Source organism: Medicago sativa, chromosome 7, assembly GCF_051527215.1.
Source record: "Medicago sativa cultivar Bolivia chromosome 7, Bolivia_mono, whole genome shotgun sequence".
NCBI classification, from domain to species: Eukaryota; Viridiplantae; Streptophyta; class Magnoliopsida; order Fabales; family Fabaceae; genus Medicago; species Medicago sativa.
In genome coordinates this window covers 27,203,972-27,229,097 of record NC_140755.1, presented here as the reverse complement: position 1 = coordinate 27,229,097, position 25,126 = coordinate 27,203,972, and the positions used below count along the sequence as shown (strand labels likewise).

The following is a 25,126-nucleotide window of genomic DNA, read 5'->3' as shown; positions in this document are numbered from 1 at the left end:
TTTTGATGAAAGGTTTGCGAGCATACACTCGGCTTTTGATGAACGGTTTGCGAGGATACACTCGGCTTTTGATGAAAGGTTTGCGAGAATACACTCGGCTTTTGATGAAAGGTTTGCGAGCATACACTCGGCTTTTGATGAACGGTTTGCGAGGATACACTCGGCTTTTGATGAAAGGCTTGCGAGAATACACTCGGCTTTTGATGAAAGGTTTGCGAGAATACACTCGGCTTTTGATGAAAGGTTTGCGAGCATACACTCGGCTTTTGATGAAAGGTTTGCGAGAATACACTCGGCTTTTGATGAAAGGTTTGCGAGAATACACTCGGCTTTTGATGAAAGGTTTGCGAGAATACACTCGGCTTTTGATGAAAGGTTTGCGAGCATACACTCGGCTTTTGATGAAAGGTTTGCGAGAATCCACTCGGCTTCATAAGAGTTTTGCGAGAATCCACTCGGCTTTTGATAAGAGGTTGCGAGAATCCACTCGGCTTTTGATAAGTTTGCTGGAATCCACGGGCTTGGTAAGAGTTCGCCGGAATCCACCGGGCTTACAGGGAATGACATCTCTGGACCAGACACACTGGGGTAGACGCTTTTATGAGATACAGTTGAAATAAGACACGAGGTGGTAAATGCAATGATATTTTATATGCATACAATATGTGCATGAATGTTTATATGCATGAATATATGTATGAATGAATGTATGAGTACATGAATGTATGAATGTATGACTGTATTTGACAGGTGAACTTGATGAAACAAAAGAGGATAGGTAAGATGAGAGATGGGCTGACACCGCAGTACAAACACTCGGCAATCTTCATTGGGGATAACATTACTGGAGATGAGTTAAACACTGTCAGGGTAAAGCTCATACTCAGACCACTGGTGGGGGAACAACCCATAACCACACCACGGAAGGGAGAACGCCCCATAATCAAACCGCTTGGAGACAGAATGCCCCATAATCAATCCTCTTGAGGGGAGAAAGCCCAATAATCAATTCTTTTAGGGAAACAGCTCATCAATCAACAATTTGGCAGAAGTCGCCATCTCTAAGGGATAAAATACATTAATCAAGCCACAGATGGGAGACACCGTCAATTAAACCTGTCATACCCCAAATTTTGACCACTTTTCTTTGTTTTTAAGTTTTTATTCGTATTTTAAACACCAAGTAATTTCATCGTTTCAGACGGAATTTCGGCAAAAAGGTATTTTAAAATACCTCATTTGGTTACCGAAAGAGACAGTTTCGCATCCTATTAGTTCATTTATGTCATCTTTATTTTTATTAATTCCCTTTATTTAGTTTCCTTTTTCACTTTATGTTTTTTATTTGTTTCCATTTTTATTTCTTCCATTTTTGTTTATAATTTTGTTTTTATTATTTTTATCTTGTCCCCTTTGTCACTCACGTGACATTTAACTTCCTTTCAATCATTTGTTTTAAGTTTTAGGTCCAAATGAGTCTTTAGTCATGTACAGGTGTCTCCAGCCTATTAGTCCTTTGTTCCATCTGTCCAGAAGTGGTGCCCAAGTCAGGGGCATTTTGGTCCTGAATTTTTCAGTAACCCTAATTTTGGACACTATTTAAACTGTCATTATTGCAATCATTGGGGGAACCGATCACTATTCACACTGACAGATTCAGCCGCAGCCCAATCAACAGCCAGAAACCCTAATTTCCTATCTCCTTCTACTTTTGTGGATCAAACACCCAAATTATACAAAAATATCTCAAGAACATGAAGAACACTCACCTCATCAATTTTCCAGTAACACATCCATTTTTTATATAACATTCAAACCACAATTCCATTTTCACAAAATCATTCATCATTAAACAAATACAAAAACCATATCATTCAAATTGTTCAAGCCCAATAATGTTCATAGCAAACATTCAAAAATCACAAATCACATAAATCTTTTCAACAACTCATTTTCGGATCCTTTGTTCCAACAAAGCAGCGAACCAAACCGAATTTGTAACAATTATCATCAGTAGCTTTTATCAACAACGAACAGAAACATCAAAGGAGAAGTCGAATCCAGTTAGGGTGAAGGAGAAACTGAACGAATCTGAGCTCAAGCCGTCAACACCAGCATCAAGATCAGCCGTCAGATCCGTAGCCGAATCGAGCGTGGAAGAAGACGAACCAGAACAGAATTCGATGCCAGCTCAAATCGGAATCAAAGGAGGAAAAAGACAGAACCGAGATCGGAGAAGAGGTATTCTTCGTTTCGTGTTCATGTTCGTGTTAGATCTATGTCGTTTGGGTTTTGATTTCGCGTTTTTGAGGTTGGATTCGGTTTTATCTTTGAAAAGGATGTTAGAATATGTGAAAATTTTTGAAAATGGTGGAGGTTTGGATTCCGACGCGGTGGTGCCACCACCGGCCACCGCGCCGGAATATACAAGCTCGCCGGAGAAGAAAGGTGTGGGGGCGGTTTGTTTTTTTACAGAGAAGTGGGAAAAGTTGAATTTTAGAAAGAGAAAGTATAGAAACAAATGAGTTTTTACTACTAGAAAACGTTTATATACTCCCCTGTGGTATCATGTACATGCTTATATTTTATTACCATGATCCCTCGTTTTTATCCCTTTGATTTTAATCTGGTGGCTATGATACAACTTCCCTATGATCAGATCTGAGCCATCTGATTCATCTGATGGTTCATATATGATCTGGATTTGAGCCAAATCTACTGTTTCGTTTAACTTCTCTACAACTTTACTGTTTGTTTACGTACCAAAATTGGTATACATGGTTCCTTGCAATTCTTTATAACATGATGAATGTTTAGTCATCCCACGTGTTCTTTTAAAATCATGTTTATTCATATCATGCATTTTTTTTTCATTCAATAATTTAATTTACACTTCATGCATTTTAAATGTTTTACTCCATAATATTCTTTGTTAATTCTTGCTTTAATGTTTCAATATTTACTTCATACACTTCCTTGATATTTCAACATCATGCATTATTGTTAATTTATATGTTGGCTTTAAAACCATTTTATGCATCTTTTGGTTGTGGTTTCATCAAACATTCTTACAACCTAGCTTTAAAATTCAACTCTAGTTTCATGCATTTCAAATTTTTCACTCCATGATATCTCTTGTCAATTAGGCTTTAAAATCTTTCAATTTCTAGTTTGAGTATTGATTTAAAATTTTGACATCATTCATTCTAAATCTCATTTTATCTTGTTATATTTTGTTTGCTTTAATTTTAGTATAATCTCATGCATTTCCTTTATTCTCGCAAGTTATTTAAATTCCATGATATTTAGTGTGTATAACTAGGAAATTGATATATATTTTTTATCATTGGTTTGTAGCTTGGCAAAGAGGCCATAGAATGTATCTAGGAATTTTTGTAATAATGTAGGTAACACAAGCACCGACACTTTATATACCGCTTTATCTCGCTTTATGTTTTCCGTTATTACGCTAGCTTTCGGTTAGTTAGAAAAACCTTTTTTATCTCAAAAATCAAACAAACAAAAATCAAATCATTTTCTTAATAAACCTTGGACCCAAGTCCAAGTTGTTTTCCCTTTTTATTTTCTTAATCAAATCCCTTAATGAACTTTAATCAAACTTAGACTATCTTTCGCAAATAAAATGAAACCACCTCACTTCCATTTTATTCTTCTATACCTTTGAGGTCTCGCAACCCTTCTCAAAAATCATTTTCAAAAAATAATTAAAATCAACCTAACCAACAAAAATACTTTTTAAGAATGAACTACGGCGGTTTTGATCCCTTTTAAGGGTACGTAGGCATGGGTTTATTCCTTCCAAATCGATCAAATAAAAATAACCAAAACTCCAACTTCTTCTCCCTCCATTCTTTCACTTATACTTTAAGCAATAATTTTCTAAATAAAAATAAAGTTAGAAAGAGGTTCTCACGGAGTACCGTGAACGACGCGGGTGCCTAACACCTTCCCGAATCGTAACCAACCCCCGGATCCAAAAAGGGTTTTTCAATCTCTTTTTCCCTTCCCAAGAATAAAATCGAGCAAGTCCGGTAGATTGAAGGTTCAAGTCCAATCAATGGCTTGACACCCGAAAATCTTGGTCTACAAAAATGGCGACTTCACTGGGGAATCCTACGCGGGTTAAGCCTACCTTTCTTCCTTTTTTACTTGTGCTCTTTTACCTTGTAAATACGTGTTTACTTGTTTATTTTTAACGTGAGCGGTGAGACAAGTCCAAAACCCAGACTTGAGAGAAACATTAGGATAGGATGGTGGTATAATCATAGTGTCCTGCCAAGAGTGAATTTTGGTTGTGGCACATGTGATAACCCCACTCAACTTAGGGATCTTAGAGATATACTATGTTGACATGAGTATTCGTGATCGACATGTTTATTTTTAAGTGACCGCTAAAAGTTGAGGACCTTTAGTTACCTTTAACCCTACTTGGCCTTTTTAGGACGTAGTGCGGTGGCTAATCTTGAGTCAATCTTGATTTAGTTGATACGCGATACTACACTCAGACGAGACTTTCTTACGAATGATATCGGAACGAAAGTAATTTCGTAAACCGATACAATTTGTAAGTGGTTGAAAACTCTGGGAACTTGGTAGAACCCTTGTTACATGTGAAACCATAGTCCTTACCAAATGGCGTTGTGTCCCTTAAGCTCCAACATTGTATACCTTAAACCTCATCATGTATTCTATGTATAATCATGCATACATGCATTCATCCATAAACCTTTTTTTTCATCCATAAAAAAAAATATCAAAGGATTTAGCCAAGTGTTTTGTAAACATCGAAGGAATGGACCTTTGTAAGAATGAATACCAAGCAATACAACTTCAAAAATCTTACCGAAGTTTTTGCTTTTGTTAAGAACTTTTTCCTTGGGTTCGTTCTTACCTTTTGAAAAGGAAACCTATTGCAATATCTTTACAAATCTTCAAAATGAAACCATGTTCACCTGCAATGTTTACAATTTACCTTGATAAATCCTTCGATAACAAAAAAAAATTGTACTTTTTTTGCATAAACATATCATGCATCATGTTGCATTCATAGTTTCTAGTCCGTGTCTCATACTTTATCTCTATGTACTAAGGGGTCAATCCATCAGTAAAGTGGTCCGATGTCTTCATCCAAGTTCGGCTCGCGTATGCAAACACTCGTGCAAACACAAAAGATTGATCAGCTTGAGCAAGAGGTCCATGAGTTTCGTGGAGAGGTAACAACACTTCGGTTTGAGGTAGAGAGGTTAACTAGCCTAGTATCTTCATTGATGGTTGCAAAGGATTCACCGCTTGTTCAGCAAAGGTCTCAGCCATTATGTCAGCCAATGTGCATGAAACGACCTCGACAACAGGTTCCTCAACAGCCTCAGTCGTTTACTACTCAGAATCAGGCTCCTCAGCCATTTACTTCCCAGAATCAGGCTCCTCAGCAGCTTATCCCTCAAAGTCAGGCTCCTCAGCAGCTTATTCTTCTAAATCAGGCTCGGAAAGCATCGCAGTTTGACCCAATTCCTATCAAATACGCAACTCTGCTTCCTATCTTGCTTAAGAAGAGACTTGTTCAAACCAGGCCACCTCCTCGGGTGCCGAATCCGCTGCCATCTTGGTATCGCCCTGACCTCAAATGTGATTTCCATCAAGGGGCACCAGGCCATGACGCCGAGCAATGTTACGCTTTGAAGGAAGAAGTTCAAAAGTTGATTGGAAATAACACTGAGTTCTTCGAAGACCCAGATATAAAGGTGCTACTTCAGCAACAACATCTGGCTTCTCACTCTGTTGCCGCTATCAAGCCCATAAATACTGTTCAAAATCCGGGTTATCAGCCCCAATTTCAACCAAGTCAACAACATCTGGCTCCTCACTCTGTTGCCGCTGTTAGGCCCATCAATACTGTTCAAAATCCGGGTTATCAGCCCCAATTTCAACAAAGTCAACAACAGTATTTGATTTCTCACTCTGTTGCTGCTATTAAGCCCATCACCAATGCTGTTCAAAATCCGGTTTATCATCCTCAGTTTCAGCAATATCAACAACAGACTTCAAGGAAACAGGTCGATCCCATTCCCATGAAGTATGCAGAGTTGCTTCCAAAGTTGCTTGAAAGGAATTTGGTCTATACCAAGGCACCTCTGCCAATGCCAACAAAATTGTCAGCCTGGTACAAGCCCGACCTCTTTTGTGCTTTCCATCAAGGGGCACCAGGTCATGATATTGAGCACTGTTGTGCATTGCAGAAGATAGTTCAGAAGTTGATCCAGAAAAATCTCATACCTTTTGAAGAGTTTTGAATTTGAAGGTGCAAGTTAATCTGTTATCGGATCGTGGAACCTGATGTTGGTACATGGAATGTTTAGCTGCATTTGGGTCTTTGTTGATGTTTATTTCTACTACTCATCTGTTTAATTAATATGTTTGTTTGTTGCTTTATGTTTTTCAAAAAAAATCCTTTCGTCCCACCCGAGACGGAAGTGAATTTATTTAGGGCTTTTTGCTTTATGTATTTTCATCATTAATTAAAAGGTCGCTTTGATCCCGACTTTGTTTTTATTTTTGTGTTTTTTCTGGAAAAATGGTAATACAAAAAAACCAAAAATTTATTTTCTTTAATCATTTCCACATATCTGCATAATCATAATGTTTATATCAATAATCAAATCATGCATTAATGAACCCGTTGAACACTTAAACCCTGTACTCTCTCACGACTTTGAGTTCCTTATATCCGAGACTGAAGAAAAGGAGGGTGAAAGTTTACCAATGAAATTTCTCGCCTACTGGGGCATCTTGACCGTCGAAGCTGCAAATACCAAGGAAGATTGTCTAGAAGAGGACTTTCAATTACAAAGACTGGCACAAGATGCTACCATTTTTCTTGCAGGGATATTGTACTTCAAGTGCACGCTTTAACAGGGGCAACCCCCCCACCATCCCTCAGTATACAATATATAAAGCAGTGCCCCACATGGAGGCCAAAGTCTTGTCAACAGAAGTTCCAATGAAAGCTAAACTTGATTGAATTTAAAAGTGTTATTGCAATGTGCCATGTACGGTTATGTCAAAAGGATAAAGCAAGTATTTGACAAAGAAGGCTCGTCCCCGTGAAAGTCAAGAAAGTAGCTTTGTACTAAAAATGTGTTACCTGATTCCAGGGGCAATGTATGCCTAATTACCAAGGATAGTGATGAACTTGTGTGTCCTATGAATGCCAGTGCAGTCAAGAAATACTTTGTTAAAATGAAAAGCTCGATAAGTCGCAAACTGGAAAAAGCGGCTTAGGCAAAAAAGAGCGTCTCGATGGACTGAAAACCCGAAAGGGCGGTCCATGCAAAAGTTAGAGACATGTAAAAAAAAAAAGGTGATAAAAAAAATGTGTTTATCCTGATAGGTTGACACCCGCAAGGGCGACCTATGCAAAAGTTAAGGATTGTGACAAAGTAACTGCATCCGGTCGGACATGACTCACTTGGGGCAATTCAGCCGTCAAAAGACGTCCGATTTATGGCAAGGTAACTGCATTAATTCAGATATGATTCATCTGGGGCATTTTCAACTGTCAAAAGACCTTCGACACGAAGCATCTGCAAAATCAAAGACTCGGAACAGTGGAATTCAAAGTTGTTAGAGAGCATAGCGGTTATTGTGTTCAATGTACCTTTTCCAATATAATTACCATTTTCCAAACTTTTTTAAAATCCGTGGAACCACGCCTTTGGCAGGTCACCACTCCTTTACATCTAATTTGAGCCTGTGCCCATTTATTTGAAATTCTCATTTATTCTGTTTGCATAATTTTCTTCTATTTTTGATGTGAATACTTAAAGCAAAATTTTAAAACTTTTTAAATGTCTTTTGAATATCATAAACAACAGGTACATCTTCTTTGAACTTATGAGTAGTAGAAACATACATCAACATTCATCTTAAGAACAGTTAAACTCTGCAGGGTAATCACGACCAAAAGCTGTGGGATGACCTCTGTCAAAAAAAAAAAGAAAAGAATGCAAAAAAAAATGCTCGCTAAGTTGAAAACCCGAAAGGGCGGCTTAGGCAAAAATGAGCGTCCCGGTGGATTGAAAACCCGAAAGGGCAGTCCAGGCAAAAATTAGGGGCAAACAAAAAAGAAGTATATTCCCGGTGGATTGAAAACCCGAAAGGGCGGTCCAGGCAAAAATTAGGGATTCAAAAAAAAAATACAAAAAATGAACAAAAAAAAACAACAAAGACAGAGGCATCACAATTTCAAGTGGATTAAATGGAAGAATGCACTTTGTGCTAGCTTACAAATGGCGACTTCTGCCAGACTTTGATTGATGGGTTTTATCCCGAGAAATGGCAACTTCTGTCTGTGGTTTGATCAGTGACGTCTTTTGCCTGCGATTTGACAAATGGCGACTTCCGCCAGTGGCTTGATTAATGGCATCTTTTGCTTGTGCGTTGATTGATGGGTTTTTATCTCAAGAAATGGCGATTTCTGTCAGGTTTCTGATTGGCGGGCTTTACCCCAAGGAATGATTACTTCACCATCAATTGAGACGTCATATTGGGTCATATTCCCATCAGTAGTTTTGTTTGTTGGGTTGTATCCCATCAGCGGTATAATTATTGTGTCATTACTCCTTCGCGGTATGATTAATGGGTTGTTACCCCTCCAGTGGTCGGATTGATGGTATGTTACATCTTCAGTGGCCTGATTAAAGAGTTCGTTACCTCTTTAGTGTTTCAATTAATGGGTTGGTATCTGGTATCTCCTCAGTGGCATAATTAATGAGTTGTTACCAGTGCAGCGGTACGATCAATGTGTCATTCTCTCTTCAAGTGATTTGATCATGGGACATTCTCCCCTCAGCAGTATGATTAATGGGTTGCTACCCGTGCAGCGGTACGATCAATGTGTCATTCTCTCTTCAAGTGATTTGATCATGGGACATTCTCCCCTCAGCAGTATGATTAATGGGTTGCTACCCGTGCAGCAGTACGATCAATGTGTCATTCTCTCTTCAAGTGATTTGATCATGGGGCTTTCTCCCCTCAGCAGTATGATCAATGGGTTGTTATCCCTTCAAGCGGTTGATTACGGGGCATTCTCTTTTCAGTAATTGGTTATTGGACCCTTCCCCCCTTTCAGTAGTTGATTATGGGTCTTGACCCCATCAGTTGGTTTGAATATGAGCTTTACCCCATCAGCTTGGTTTGAATTTGGGTTTTTACCTCATCAATGGTTAAGAATGCGGGCTTTACCCCATCAGTGGTTTGAAGGGCTTTACCCCGTCAATGGTTTGAAGGGCTTTACCCCGTCAGTGTTTGGTTCATCCCCAGTGATGTTATCCCCAATAAAGGGCGTCAGATGCTTGCAACATGATGTCGGGCCACTTTCTTCGGACCTGCCCAATCTGGTCTCAACAGTCTCACCATTATACTGTCAAATAAGTCTCATATGCATTCATTCATCCATGCATACATAGCACGCATACAAATATCATTCATGCATAGTTGCATTATTTTCCTGCGTCTTACTCCAATACACAAGATGTCAATCTCAAAGTGTCTAATCCATAAATGTCACCAATCAGTATGTGATCCAGTGGCAGGTCCCATCAAGTAATCACTTTACCGATACCAATCAGTATATTCGTCTTTACCACGGCAGTTGGTAATAGACAAGCTTTATCTTCCGTTCTTTCGTCTTTACCACGGGCAGTTGGTAATAGACAAGCTTTATCTTCTGTTTAATCGTCGTTACCACGAGCAGTTGGTAATAGACAAGCTTTATCTTTTGTTTAATCGTCGTTACCACGAGCAGTTGGTAATAGACAAGCTTTATCTTCTGCATTTTCGTCGTTACCACGGGCAGTTGGTAATAGACAAGCTTTAATCAGTATTTTCGTCTTTACCACGGCAGTTGGTAGTAGACAAGCTTTATCTTCCGCATTTCCATCATTTACCACGGGCTGTTGGTAATTGATAAGCTTTACTTCTCACCTCAAGCTTTACTTTTGTCTCAAGCTTTATATTCAGTCTCAAGCTTTATCTCCCGTCTGAGCTTTATCTTCAGTTCAAACTTTATCTTCCGCATTGTCATCGTTTACCACGGGCTGTTGGTAATTGATAAGCTTTACTTTCCATCTCAAGCTTTACTCTCCGTCATAAGCTTTATTTTCCGTCTTAAGCTTTATTTGCTGTCTGAGCTTTATCTTCCAAGCTTTACCGTCTGTTCAAGCTTTATATTCCGACAAGCTTTATCATCTGTATTTTCGTCTTTACCGCGACAATTGGTAATAGACAAGCTTTATCATCTGTATTTTCGTCTTTACCGCGTCAGTTGGTAATAGACAAACTTTATCTTCTGTATCTCCGTCTTTACCACGGGTTGTTGGTAATAGACAAGCTTTACTTCCCGTCTCAAGCTTTATTTTCCGTCTTAAGCTTTATTGCCCGTTCCAAGCTTTATCTTCTGTATTTTCATCATTTACTACGACAGTTGGTAATGGACGAACTTTATCTTCCGTATGTTCGTCTTTATCACGGCAGTTGGTAATAGGCAGGCTTTATCTCCCCAGTGATACCTATCAGTTTGTTCCCCAGTCAGTTTATTTCCGTCGTCTTTGCATTCATACTCGCATCGCATGCATTCATATTATTGTATTCATCGCATTCTCAGCTTTTCAATTGGTCAAAATTCGGTGTACTTGGTATTTAAGTCTCTTCGACCCATCGATTTAAAAGTCTTCTTTCAAATCTTCGTGACGAAGAAACTTAAATAGGGGCATCTGTCATACCCCAAATTTTGACCACTTTTCTTTGTTTTTAAGTTTTTATTCGTATTTTAAACACCAAGTAATTTCATCGTTTCAGACGGAATTTCGGCAAAAAGGTATTTTAAAATACCTCATTTGGTTACCGAAAGAGACAGTTTCGCATCCTATTAGTTCATTTATGTCATCTTTATTTTTATTAATTCCCTTTATTTAGTTTCCTTTTTCACTTTATGTTTTTTATTTGTTTCCATTTTTATTTCTTCCATTTTTGTTTATAATTTTGTTTTTATTATTTTTATCTTGTCCCCTTTGTCACTCACGTGACATTTAACTTCCTTTCAATCATTTGTTTTAAGTTTTAGGTCCAAATGAGTCTTTAGTCATGTACAGGTGTCTCCAGCCTATTAGTCCTTTGTTCCATCTGTCCAGAAGTGGTGCCCAAGTCAGGGGCATTTTGGTCCTGAATTTTTCAGTAACCCTAATTTTGGACACTATTTAAACTGTCATTATTGCAATCATTGGGGGAACCGATCACTATTCACACTGACAGATTCAGCCGCAGCCCAATCAACAGCCAGAAACCCTAATTTCCTATCTCCTTCTACTTTTGTGGATCAAACACCCAAATTATACAAAAATATCTCAAGAACATGAAGAACACTCACCTCATCAATTTTCCAGTAACACATCCATTTTTTATATAACATTCAAACCACAATTCCATTTTCACAAAATCATTCATCATTAAACAAATACAAAAACCATATCATTCAAATTGTTCAAGCCCAATAATGTTCATAGCAAACATTCAAAAATCACAAATCACATAAATCTTTTCAACAACTCATTTTCGGATCCTTTGTTCCAACAAAGCAGCGAACCAAACCGAATTTGTAACAATTATCATCAGTAGCTTTTATCAACAACGAACAGAAACATCAAAGGAGAAGTCGAATCCAGTTAGGGTGAAGGAGAAACTGAACGAATCTGAGCTCAAGCCGTCAACACCAGCATCAAGATCAGCCGTCAGATCCGTAGCCGAATCGAGCGTGGAAGAAGACGAACCAGAACAGAATTCGATGCCAGCTCAAATCGGAATCAAAGGAGGAAAAAGACAGAACCGAGATCGGAGAAGAGGTATTCTTCGTTTCGTGTTCATGTTCGTGTTAGATCTATGTCGTTTGGGTTTTGATTTCGCGTTTTTGAGGTTGGATTCGGTTTTATCTTTGAAAAGGATGTTAGAATATGTGAAAATTTTTGAAAATGGTGGAGGTTTGGATTCCGACGCGGTGGTGCCACCACCGGCCACCGCGCCGGAATATACAAGCTCGCCGGAGAAGAAAGGTGTGGGGGCGGTTTGTTTTTTTACAGAGAAGTGGGAAAAGTTGAATTTTAGAAAGAGAAAGTATAGAAACAAATGAGTTTTTACTACTAGAAAACGTTTATATACTCCCCTGTGGTATCATGTACATGCTTATATTTTATTACCATGATCCCTCGTTTTTATCCCTTTGATTTTAATCTGGTGGCTATGATACAACTTCCCTATGATCAGATCTGAGCCATCTGATTCATCTGATGGTTCATATATGATCTGGATTTGAGCCAAATCTACTGTTTCGTTTAACTTCTCTACAACTTTACTGTTTGTTTACGTACCAAAATTGGTATACATGGTTCCTTGCAATTCTTTATAACATGATGAATGTTTAGTCATCCCACGTGTTCTTTTAAAATCATGTTTATTCATATCATGCATTTTTTTTTCATTCAATAATTTAATTTACACTTCATGCATTTTAAATGTTTTACTCCATAATATTCTTTGTTAATTCTTGCTTTAATGTTTCAATATTTACTTCATACACTTCCTTGATATTTCAACATCATGCATTATTGTTAATTTATATGTTGGCTTTAAAACCATTTTATGCATCTTTTGGTTGTGGTTTCATCAAACATTCTTACAACCTAGCTTTAAAATTCAACTCTAGTTTCATGCATTTCAAATTTTTCACTCCATGATATCTCTTGTCAATTAGGCTTTAAAATCTTTCAATTTCTAGTTTGAGTATTGATTTAAAATTTTGACATCATTCATTCTAAATCTCATTTTATCTTGTTATATTTTGTTTGCTTTAATTTTAGTATAATCTCATGCATTTCCTTTATTCTCGCAAGTTATTTAAATTCCATGATATTTAGTGTGTATAACTAGGAAATTGATATATATTTTTTATCATTGGTTTGTAGCTTGGCAAAGAGGCCATAGAATGTATCTAGGAATTTTTGTAATAATGTAGGTAACACAAGCACCGACACTTTATATACCGCTTTATCTCGCTTTATGTTTTCCGTTATTACGCTAGCTTTCGGTTAGTTAGAAAAACCTTTTTTATCTCAAAAATCAAACAAACAAAAATCAAATCATTTTCTTAATAAACCTTGGACCCAAGTCCAAGTTGTTTTCCCTTTTTATTTTCTTAATCAAATCCCTTAATGAACTTTAATCAAACTTAGACTATCTTTCGCAAATAAAATGAAACCACCTCACTTCCATTTTATTCTTCTATACCTTTGAGGTCTCGCAACCCTTCTCAAAAATCATTTTCAAAAAATAATTAAAATCAACCTAACCAACAAAAATACTTTTTAAGAATGAACTACGGCGGTTTTGATCCCTTTTAAGGGTACGTAGGCATGGGTTTATTCCTTCCAAATCGATCAAATAAAAATAACCAAAACTCCAACTTCTTCTCCCTCCATTCTTTCACTTATACTTTAAGCAATAATTTTCTAAATAAAAATAAAGTTAGAAAGAGGTTCTCACGGAGTACCGTGAACGACGCGGGTGCCTAACACCTTCCCGAATCGTAACCAACCCCCGGATCCAAAAAGGGTTTTTCAATCTCTTTTTCCCTTCCCAAGAATAAAATCGAGCAAGTCCGGTAGATTGAAGGTTCAAGTCCAATCAATGGCTTGACACCCGAAAATCTTGGTCTACAAAACCATAGGCAGGAGTCGCCATTCATCAAATCACCGGCAAAAGTCGCCATTTCTCGGGATGAAACCCATCAATCAATCATTCTGGCAGAAGTCGCCACTCGTAAGCCAACACAAAGTGCTTTCTTTCCATTCGACCCACTTGAACTGTGATACCTCTGTCTTTTTTCATTTTTTGTATTTTTTTTGAAAGTCCCTAACTTTTGCCTGGATCGCCCTTTCAGGTTTACAATCCACCGAGAGTATATATATATTTTTTTTTATGCCCCTAATTTTTGCCTGGACCGCCCTTTTCGAGTTTTCAGTCCACCGGGACGCTCATTTTTGGCTTAAGCCGCCCTTTCGGGTTTTCGACTTAGCGAGCTCTTCTTTTTTTGTATTTTTTTTTTCTTTTTTTTTTTTTTTTTTTTTTTTTTTGACAGAGGTCATCACACAGCACTTGTCCATAACTATCTTGCAGAGTTTAACTGTCCTTGGGACGAATGTTGATGTATGTTTCTACTACTCATTAATTCAAAGAAGATGTACCTGTTGTTTATGCTTTTCAAAAGACATTAAAAAAGATTTTTTTTTTATTTTTTGCTTTAAGTATTCACATCAAAACTAGAAGAAAATTATGCAAACAGAATAAATGAGAATTTCAAATAAATGGGCACAGGCTCAAATTAGATGTAAAGGAGTGGTGACCTGCCAAAGGCATGGTTCCAAAGATTTTAAAAAGTTTGGAAAATGGTAATTATATTGGAAAAGGTACATTGAACACGATAACCGCTATGCTCTCTAACAACTTTGAATTCCACTGTTCCGAGTCTTTGATTTGCAGATGCTTCATGTCGAAGGCCTTTTGACAGTTGAAAATGCCCCAGATGAATCATACTTGATTTGATGAAGATGCCTTGCCATAAGTCGGAAGTCTTTTTGACGACTGGAATGCCCCAAGTGAGTCATGTCCGACCAGATGCAGTTACTTTGTCACAATCCTTAACTTTTGCATAGGTCGCCCTTGCGGGTGTCAACCTATCAGGATAAACACATTTTTTTATCACTTTTTTTTTACATGTCTCTAACTTTTGCATGGACCGCCCTTTCGGGTTTTCAGTCCATCGAGACGCTCTTTTTTGCCTAAGCCGCTTTTTTAATGTTTGCGACTTATCGAGCTGATTTTTTATTTCTTTTTTTCCATGTCTCTAATTTTTGCATGGACCGCCCTTTCAGGTTTTCAATCCATCGAGACGCTCTTTTTTGCCTAAGCCGCTTTTTCCAGTTTGCGACTTATCGAGCTTTTCATTTTAACAAAGTATTTCTTGACTGCACTGGCATTCATAGGAACACAAGTTCATCACTATCCTAGGTAATTAGGCATACATTGCCCCCTGGAATCAGGTAACACATTTTTAGCACAAAGCCATTTTCTTGACTTTCACGGGGACGAGCCTTCTTTGTCAAATACTTGCTTTATCCTTTTGACATAACTGTACAGGGCACATTGCAATAACACTTTTAAATTCAATCCAGCTTAGCTTTCATTGGAATTCCCGTCGACAGAACTTTGACCTCCATGTGGGGCACTGCTTTTATATTGTATATTGAGGGATGGTGGGGGGGGTTGCCCCTGTTGAAGTGTGCACTTGAAGTATAACATCCCTGCAAGGCAGATGGTAGCATCTCGTGCCAGTCTTTGTACATGAAAGTCCTCTTCTGGACAATCTTTCTTGATATTCACAGCTTCGATGGCCAAGATGCCCCAGTAGGCGAGAAATCACATTGGAAACTTCTTCTTGATCCCTTTTTCAGCCTCAGACACAGGGAACTCAAAGTCAAGAGAGAGTACCGGGCTAAAGTGTTCAACGGGTTTATTAATGCATGATTTGATTATTGATATAAACATTATGATTATGCAGATATGTGAAAATGATTTAAAGAAAAATAATTTTTGGTTTTTTGTATTACCATTTTTCCAGAAAAAGCACAAAATAAAAATAAAGTCGGGATCAAAGCGACTTTTTAATTAATGATGAAAATACATAAAGCAAAAAGCCCTAAACAAGTTCACTTTCGTCTCGGGTAGGACGAAAGGATTTTTTTTTGAAAAACATAAAGCAACAAACAAACATATTAATTAAACAGATGAGTAGTAGAAAGAAACATCAGCAAAGACCCAATTGCAGCTAAACATTCAATGCATCAACATCAGGTTCCAAGATCCGATAGCGGATTAACTTGCATATTCCAATTCAAACTCTTCAAAAGGTATGAGATTTTTCTGGATCAACTTCTGAACTATCTTCTGCAACGCACAACAGTGCTCAATATCATGACCTGGTGCCCCTTGATGGAAAGCACAAAAGAGGTCGGGCCTATGCCGGGCTGACAATTTTGCTGGCATTGGTAGAGGTGCCTTGGGAGAGACCAAATTCCTTTCAAGCAACTTTGGAAACAACTCTGCATACGTCATGGGAATAGGGTCAATCTGTTTCCTTGAAATGCGTTGTCGAGGTTGTTGTGGATATTGCTGAAACTGGGGTTGATAACCCGAACTTTGCGGAGCATTTGTGACAGGCATAATAGCGGCCACAGGATGATAAGCCAGATACTGTTGTTGAGGCTGAATTTCTGCCACACTCATTTCCTGGTCTTCCTCTTCTGAACCATTAGTGGGAACAACTTCTTTGATCAAATGTCCTTTTCGAACCCAATCTTCAATACGCATGCCCGCGGTCATCATATCCGTGAAATTGCCAGATGCACTTGCAAGCATATGCTCAAAATAGAACGGATCCAGAGTTTCCAGAAAAATCTCAGTCAACTCTTTCTCTTCTAGACGTGGACGGACTTGTTCAGCGAAATCTCTCCAACGTTGGGCATAAGCTTTGAAGGATTCATTATCATTCTGAGTCATGGCCTGTAGTTCCTTTCTGTTTGGGGCCAAGTGCAAGTTGTAGTTATACCGCTGAACGAACGCCTCACACAAATCACTGAAAGTTTTGATATCATCCTTGCTCAGACTCATATACCATATCAGTGCGACACCAGTCAAACTATCTTGGAAACAGTGCATAAGGAGCTCATCATTGCCTACTTGAGCAGACATCTTTCTCACGTACATTATCAAATGAAGCTCAGGGCAAGTGTTCCCTTTGTACTTTTCAAAATCAGGGACCTTGAATTTGGGTGGTATCACGACATTGGGAACCAAGCAAAGATCATAAGCATTTTTCCCAAACAGTTCTTTCCCACGAAGAGCTTTCAATTCCAACTGTATTTTGTCAAACTTTTCTTCCAGTTCAGCTATCCGGTCGTATGCGACCACATTTCCTGAGTGATAGATTGGTCCAGGGCCCTGATGAGTAGTATGAATCATAGCAGCTTGAGGGATCAAAGGGCCCGATTGAGGGATAGGCGTTGTTTGTTGCACAAAAGGAGCCTGAACCTTAGAGACACCAGGACGGAATACTTCAGCAGAACTTAAAGGTGTACTCCAGAGGTAACCTTCCAGCATAGCATGTTGAGGAGTACTAGCAAACACTGTTGAAATCGGAGTAGTGGAAGCAACCGTCTGAGCTTGAGTGCTGCCAACTGGAAGAGATAATGGCTGACTCTGTGCAACCGTCATCACAGATACCAAGTTCCTCAAAATATCATTTTCGGCCCGGAGGGTTGTCACCTCTTCACGAAGCTTGTGGTTCTCTTGTTCAAGATGATCCATTCTGATTTGCTCGAGTGTTGTAGATGCGGGTAGACTGATGGATTGACCTTTTGTACATAGAGATAAAGTATGAGACACAGACTAGAACTATGAATGCAACATGATGCATGATATGTTTATGCAAAAAAAATGTACAATCTTTTTGTTATCGAAGGATTTATCAAGGTAAATTGTAAACATCGTAAAGGAATATGGTTTCATTTGAGAATTGTAAAGATATTGCAATAGGTTTCCATTTCAAAAGGTAAGAACGAACCCAAGAAAGAAGTTCTTAACAAAAGCAAAAGCTTAGTTGAGATTTTTGAAGTTGTATTGCTCGGTGTTCATTCTTACAAGGTTCATACCTTTGATGTTTACAAAAAGCTTGGCTAAATCCTTCAATATATTTTTTTTAATGGATGAAAAAAAAGGTTTATGGATGAATGCATGTATGCATGATTATGCAAGGAATACATAGAATACATGATGAGGTTTAAGGTATACAATGTTGGAGCTTAAGGGACACAACGCCATTTGGTAAGGACTATGGTTTCCAATTGCCCATGTAACAAGGGTTCTACCAAGGTTCCCGAATTACAACCGCCACAGAACTTTATCGGATACCGTGACAACACCCGGTCCAATAACGTTCGTAGGAAAGTCTAGTTCGAGTGTAGCATTGCAAGTAGACTAATACCGAGACATCACCCGGCTTAGCCACTGCACTACATCCTAAAAAAGGCCAAGATGGGTTAAGGGTTACTAAAGGTCCTTAGCGTACAAACGGAAACTTAAAAGCAATAGAGTCTAAGCGTGACAACACCCGCCGACATATATCACTTTAAGCTCCTCCGCTAAGTGTGGTTATCTCACGTGTGACAAGACACGAGAATACTCTCGGTATGCCACTATGAGTCTACCACCCCTATCTTATGTTTCACTCGAGTCCGGGTATAGGACTTTGTCTCACCACTCACGTAAAAGTATTTACAAAGTATATACAAATGATAAAGCAAAAGTAATAAAGAAAGAAAGGTGGGCTAAACCCGCGTAGGATCCCCAGTGAAGTCGCCATTTTTGTAGACCAAGATTTTCGGGTATCAAGCCATTGATTGGACTTGAACCTTCAATCTACCGGACTTGCTCGATTTTATTCTTGGGAAGGGAAAAAGAGATTGAAAAACCCTTTTTGGATCCGGGGGTTGGTTACGATTCGGGAAGGTGTTAGGCACCCGCGTCGTTCACGGTACTCCGTGAGAACCTCTTTCTAACTTTATTTTATTTGAAAATTTGTTGTTTAAAGTTGAAGTGAAAGAATGGAGGGAGAAGAAGTTGGAGTTTTGGTTATTTTTATTTGATTGATTTGAAAGGATTAAAGCCTCTGCCTACGTACCCTTAAAAGGGATCAAAACCGCCGTAGTTCGTTCTTAAAAAATATTTTTGTGGGTTAGGTTGATTTTAATTATTTTTGAAAAATGGTTTTCAAGAAGGAGATTGAGGGGCCTCAAGGCACTAGAAAAAAAATAGAAGTGAGGTTGTTTCATTTTAGTTAAGAAATTGAGTCTAAGTTTAATTAAAGTTCAATTAGGAATTTGATTAAGAAAATAAAGGGAAAATCACTTGGATTTGGATCCAAGGTTTATTATGAAAATAATTTGGCTTTTGCTTATTTTGATTTTTGAGATAAAAGATTTTTCTAACTAACGGAAAGCTAACGTAGTAACGGAAAAATAAAGCAAGATAAAGCGGTAAATAAAGTGTCGGTGCAAGTGTCGGTGCTTGTGTTACCTACATTATTACAAAAAAATCCTAGATACATTCTATGGCCTCTTTGCCAAGCTACAAACCAATGGTAAGAATATACATCCATTTCCTAGTTATACACACTAATCATCATGGAATTTAAATAAATTGCAATAATAAAAATGCATGAGATGATACTAGAATTAAAGCAAACAAGATAATAAAAAAAGCAAATTAAAGCAATCAAGATGATAAGAAACGAATTAAAGCAAACGAGATAATAAAAAAGCTTAAAATCGAAATAGAGCACAAAGTGGAAATTGAAACACTAAAGCAAAATTTACAAAAGACATTATAGAGTAAAAAAAATGCATGAGATAGAGTTTTAAAGTACTAAAACACAAATTTAGAAAAAATGTAGGTCATGTAGATTAAAACACTTAAGATGCATGAAATAATTATTTGAAAGAGGGTTAGAAAGAAATGCATGAGATTAGGTATAAAAATAATGCATGAAATGCGAATTTTGAGAACAAACATTAAAGCAAAATTAACTACAAGATGCATGTTGTGAGGATTAAAGTAAAAAAAAAAAAATGCATGACACATAGTGGAAAAACAATTTATGAGTTTAAAAGAAATAGGTTTAAATTTTAAAAGAAGGACTGGAACGCAAATAAGGCATAAAGAAAGGATTAAAATGCAAACAAAGCAAATTGGCTCAGCCTGGATTAATTTGGACCGTCTGATGAATCAGAGGGTCCAGATTAAATAACCAGCAAATTCATCATAGCCATAAGATGAATCAAAGAGTGCAGAAAAAACAAGTGAAATAAACACTAATAAAGAGGATAATAACGCAGAGACACAGGGACCGTCGGATTCATGATCTGACGGCTAGCAGTGACGGCATACAAAAGGCAGCATTAAACAGATGCACATACAATCAGATGGGAGGGTTCACAGCAGCCGTAAGATCAAAGAATTAACGGTTACTGATGAAGGCTCACCATAAGGTAGCGAAGTACACACATATACGATTGAAAGGGTGTATATAAGCAAAATATAACACAGAAAGCTCATTCCTAAACCTAATTCTAACCAACAGCCGCTCAACCTTCTTCTTCTTCTCTCAAACGTTTTCAAACTTCTTCTCTCATTTTTCAAATATTCAAACGTATATACTCAAACACACATAGACAGATTCAAAGTAACATTCCCCTCTTCCAAACCGTTCCTTCTTCCTTTCTCTTTTCAAACATAATTCACATAAAAGCAACACATATCCAGACTTACTTTCAAAAAAACAAGTTCACCAACAACAAAAACATATAGAACAGCCACGTCTGGATCAGAGAAGAAAATATACACATGAAAGTCGAATATGAAATCGAAATCAGAAAGGTGAAATTCAAGTTTGGAAGTACTGATCTGGATTTTAAAAGTGGATTTCAACGTTTAACATACAGCATAGATCACAAATCAAACAAGAGATTCGAACACAGATCGAAGTGGTGATACCTTAGACAAAATCAGAGGAAACAGAAGGAAAGACGGAAAGCTTCAGCAAAATTCCGATCTAGCCAGCATCTTCGTCGATCTGGACACTTACTAGCTTGATCTGGACGAATCTTCTTCTCCTTCTTTGCCTTTCTTCGTTGTACTTCACTGTCTTAGCTTGGCTTTGTTCTTCTCCTTTCGGATCCGAATCAGTGTTGTTGGCTAATTGTTCATGAACTTCGATTTTAGAGTGTAAGGGTTTTATTACTGCAATTCGAAAAGGATGTGAGTATTGTGATGGATTGAATGTTGTTTGTGAGTTGGATTGAGTGGCTGAGTTCTTTGTATGAACAGAGGACGAAAACGAAAAGTACGATGCTGGAAACCGATCTGTTTGGTATTGTTATGTGTATTGCTATGATTTGCAAATCTGGATATTGTTCATGTGGTGTTCATCTTTTTTGGATTATCTTTTGTGATTTGATCTGAAAAAGTGAAGAAAGCAAGAGAATTAGGGTTTTTGGTTGTGATGTGCGGCTGCTGCCAATTGTCAGTCTGTGAACAGTGAGCAATAAATGCTTGCTACTTATAGTGCTGAATTAGGGTTCCCTTGTATGAATTTCTGATGAGGTGTACTCTTGTGACTGGACTGAAAACCTGCAGCATTGGATACCAACTTTGGCCCAATAGAATAAAAAGACAACAAGACTGGACTAAAAAAATTAGACACCTAAAAAAAGAGAATTAAGAGAAGCGAAAATACAATAAAAAAAGATAAGAAGTCAACTAATAAACTAAAATAACATAACACAATAAAATAAACATGACTGGGAAGTTAATAGATAATAAAGATATGGAATAAAATAATAAACACTTAAAGCTGTCCCTTTCGGAACCAAAAAAAATGAGGTATTTTAAAATACCTCCCTGCTGAAATTTCGTTCGAGATGAAGAAATTACTCGGCGTTTGAAATACGAATAAAACTTTAAAAACAAAGAAAAAGTGGTCAAAATTTGGGGTATGACAGTTGCAATATGAAAAATACATGTTATCTTTGAAGATAAAATGTGTGGACAGCAAAATCTCGTTATTAAATGAGAGATATGGTCATTATGAGGTGAATCAACCAGGTAGTAATTGCGAAGGGAAGAAAGAGGTGACCAACATAGATTACAATACTCAACTTCAAAATATTTTAGATGATTTCTTGGTGTCAAATCAAGTTTCATTTGAGAAGTTTGATCTTAAGTGTGGTGATCTTGTTGAGAAAGCACATGAGTCTCATAGGAAATTGGTTCAGATGAAGAGTGAGTGTCACAAGGTTGTGGTGGAAGAAAAACCCAAAGTGATGAGTGTTGATATTTTCCCGAAGTCTGGACCAACGGAGGTTAAGGAAATCACTCGTGTGCAAATGGATGCATATCCTTCTCTAAGGTGGGAGAGCTTAAATTCCAAAGGTTTAACTGTGAGTGCATGGGAGCATCTACTACTTTGTTACAAATTCATGGAATTCCTACCAAACAAGAGGAAGAAGAAGGATGATGTGTTCTTTCTGACATATTTGCCACCCTAACAGTGGTTGAAGCGACAAGCTCAATGACGTAAAAGAAAGCGCTTGGTGGGAGGCAACCCATCCTTTTTATTATGTCTTTACTTTCAGTATTTTATTTTTATTGTTGAGTCAGACAATTGTCAGTATGTTTGAATAACTCAGTTGTATCCCCCTGTTATGTGATTGAATCTGAACTTGTTTATTATTGATGAATTTGCTTGTTTGTTGACTTTTTACAGTTTAGTAACAAATAGTTGTTCAAGTGGTATTCCAAAAGTTCAAAAGGAGGAGTGACTTGGTTTTCAAAGGCGAAGTGTACGGCAATAAAGATAGGTAGTCACAACTCCCAGAAATCTCAGCCATAAGGTTCATTGCCAAATTTTGTTTTTCAGTTTACTTATATTAGAATATTCCATGCATTTACATTTCTAGAACTTGCAATTTTTCTCTATTGTTGATTGATCTTTGTCATTAGCACACCGAGGCAAAAGTGCTTGGTCCTGTGAGCCTTTTGAAGCCTGCCCTGATTTTAATTGTTAATTTTATCCTTTTCTTAGCCAATTTGAGCCAGTAGGATTAGAACTTTTTGTTCGGTGACAAACTACATTACAAGCTTAGAGACTTTTAGGACTTGTCCCATATTGCTTTTCTGAGTTAGGCATTGTAGAATGTTGTTAAATAATTAAGTTTGGGGTTGCTATTGGAATTTGCAACCAACTAAGTTTGGGGCAGGGGGTACTAGAGAACAAAGAACATTATCATGAAAAAATACACAAAAAAATGGTGTATATATAAAAAAGAGAAAAAAAAAAAAGAAGAAGAAAAGAATAGAATGAAAAAGGGACAAAACATTGAAAATCCGAGTAACTTTAAACTCGATTGTCCCAATAGTTACAAGTGTTCTCTAGTACCTTTGCAAGAATTGTTGTTCCATAAAGTGAATGAATGATGGATTGAATTTTGTGCTTAACTTCCGTAGGAATGCCTAACTCAAATTTTGTGTAGCCTACTTATCCAAATAGTATCCCACCTTCACCTAAGCCCCGCTATAACCCTTAAAGACCTCAAAGTGTGCATTGACATGGATTTGATTCACGTTTAGAAACTTTTCAAGCGTATGGTAATATGTAGATTGCATGTCGACTGTGTATGAACCCTTTTCAATTTGTTGCGTGGAGTTGTGAATTGGTGGATGTGTACAAGTCAAACTAGCTCATCTTTAGCTAGTAAGGTGCTGAACTTTTGGATACTATCGCTTGATCAGGTAATTGTTATTTTACTGTCGATTGTCAATATTGCAAGTAGATTCCTTAAGGACAAGGAATGGTTCAAGTTTGGGGCTGTGATGACAGTCAATTATTCGATATTTTTAGTGTCATTTTCATCACATTTTGGAGTTCACAAGGCAACTTAAGCAGCAAGAAAGCAGGAAAACTGAAGAATATGCAAAGATTCAAAATGTGTCACGATTTGTTAAAAACGTGCCACGATTCCACAAAACATAATGCATTGTTTCGACATTGAGGAAAACGTGTCACGATGGCTAAAACATGACACGATTATGGAAACCCTAATTTTGGTGGTTTGTTGCACAAGACAGAAACGTGTCACGATTTACTTAAATCGTGCCACGATTTTAGGAGCAGTTGTTGCCTATTTAAGCTGAAGACTATTCTGAAAACAAGGGTTACGAATTCTGGAGAGAGAAAGTGCGATTTGCAGACCTGGAGACTGAAGAACGGGGCGATTTCCTCCATTCTTTACCAGTTTATGTATGTTTTAATTCTTTCATTGATTATGCTATTTGTAAACTCAATTATGAGTAGCTAAATCTCTTAGAGATTAGGTCTGAGATGATTCTTTGTAACCCTAATTGATACATGATGCTGTGAAACTCTATTTATTGTGAATGACAATCTAGTTTTTATTCAATTCAATTGTTCATAATGCTTTTTATATTCTGATCAAATATAAACATGAATTAGTGAGAACGAATGACTACTGACCCTAGCTTTCGACTTAGACCTAATTGAATTGTTCTAATAAACATGGTTAGTCTAGGAATGGATAATCGTTTGTTAGTGATATTAGGTTAACGTGCTTAAACCTTCAAATATTATTAGACCACCTAAGGGATTAGGGGCTGTAGTGTGAGAAGAGGGTCCTAAGTCAAGGGATTGATTAGGACTATTTTGTTAACTATCGTGGAACTAGAAAATCATTCATAAGAATAAGTGCAGTATACCAATTAGGGGAACATAGATGATTCGAAAGACCTGATCTCATCTCTCTATTATTTTCTAACCAAATCTTTATTTTATCTCATCTCTCTATTATTTTCTAACCAAATCTTTATTTTATGTTATTTAATTTTATGTGGCAAACCAAAAACAACTTTTACGGATCCTAAATATTTTACCTTATTGCTGAATTGAGATTAAAACAGTCCTCGTGGGATCGATATTTTACTACTTCGATAGTATTTGGTGCACTTGCCAAACGCCTACCAATATTCATAAACAACCAAAGCATAATAGCCGTGTCTCATTACACAGGCCATATTTAGGGTATATGTTTCCCTGCAACATTAAAATTCATCATTTTTGGTTAAAAAATAAATAAATCTTATGAGTATTTTAATTTTTTACCTTTGATTTTTTTAACCGAAGAATGCATATCAAATCTACTACTCCACTTGTGAGAAAGCTTTTTCATTGAACAAATCCACCGTTTTGCCATATCAAGTGGTCACGTAAGCATCACTTTGTTGAATTTCTGTCACGTTTCTTGCACCAATTTCAATATTCTGGTTTGATTTATCATTATTGCAGCTTTGCTTACCTCGCCATGTTTCATTGGCAAGT

General features: G+C 37.4%; 2 protein-coding genes and 1 long non-coding RNA gene across 3 annotated transcripts; 1 reads left to right on the top strand and 2 right to left on the bottom strand.

Moving 5' to 3' along the window:
- Positions 1 to 718: 718 nt before the first annotated feature.
- Positions 719 to 14,478, bottom strand: LOC146905284 (uncharacterized). Its single transcript, XR_015017708.1, has 2 exons — positions 13,788 to 14,478; positions 719 to 1,116 (listed from the first exon to the last, which is right to left on the bottom strand). It is a non-coding gene; the product is annotated as an uncharacterized LOC146905284 (long non-coding RNA).
- Positions 4,820 to 6,570, top strand: LOC146905285 (uncharacterized). The gene has a single exon (XM_085723363.1). It carries the CDS (start codon positions 5,139 to 5,141, stop codon positions 6,309 to 6,311), a length of 1,173 nt encoding a protein of 390 aa, XP_085579489.1. The 5' UTR covers positions 4,820 to 5,138; the 3' UTR covers positions 6,312 to 6,570.
- Positions 14,479 to 15,755: 1,277 nt separating the features above from the next.
- Positions 15,756 to 19,437, bottom strand: LOC146905283 (uncharacterized). Its single transcript, XM_085723362.1, has one exon. The coding sequence runs from the start codon at positions 17,485 to 17,487 to the stop codon at positions 15,997 to 15,999; it is 1,491 nt and encodes a 496-aa protein (XP_085579488.1). The 5' UTR covers positions 17,488 to 19,437; the 3' UTR covers positions 15,756 to 15,996.
- Between the last annotated feature and the right edge of the window lie 5,689 nt (positions 19,438 to 25,126).

Bases quoted from the DNA above. Each gene is read 5' to 3' on its own strand.
- LOC146905285 (XM_085723363.1), top strand. From the start codon at position 5,139: ATGTCTTCATCCAAGTTCGGCTCGCGTATGCAAACACTCGTGCAAACA.
- LOC146905283 (XM_085723362.1), bottom strand. From the start codon at position 17,487: ATGGATCATCTTGAACAAGAGAACCACAAGCTTCGTGAAGAGGTGACA.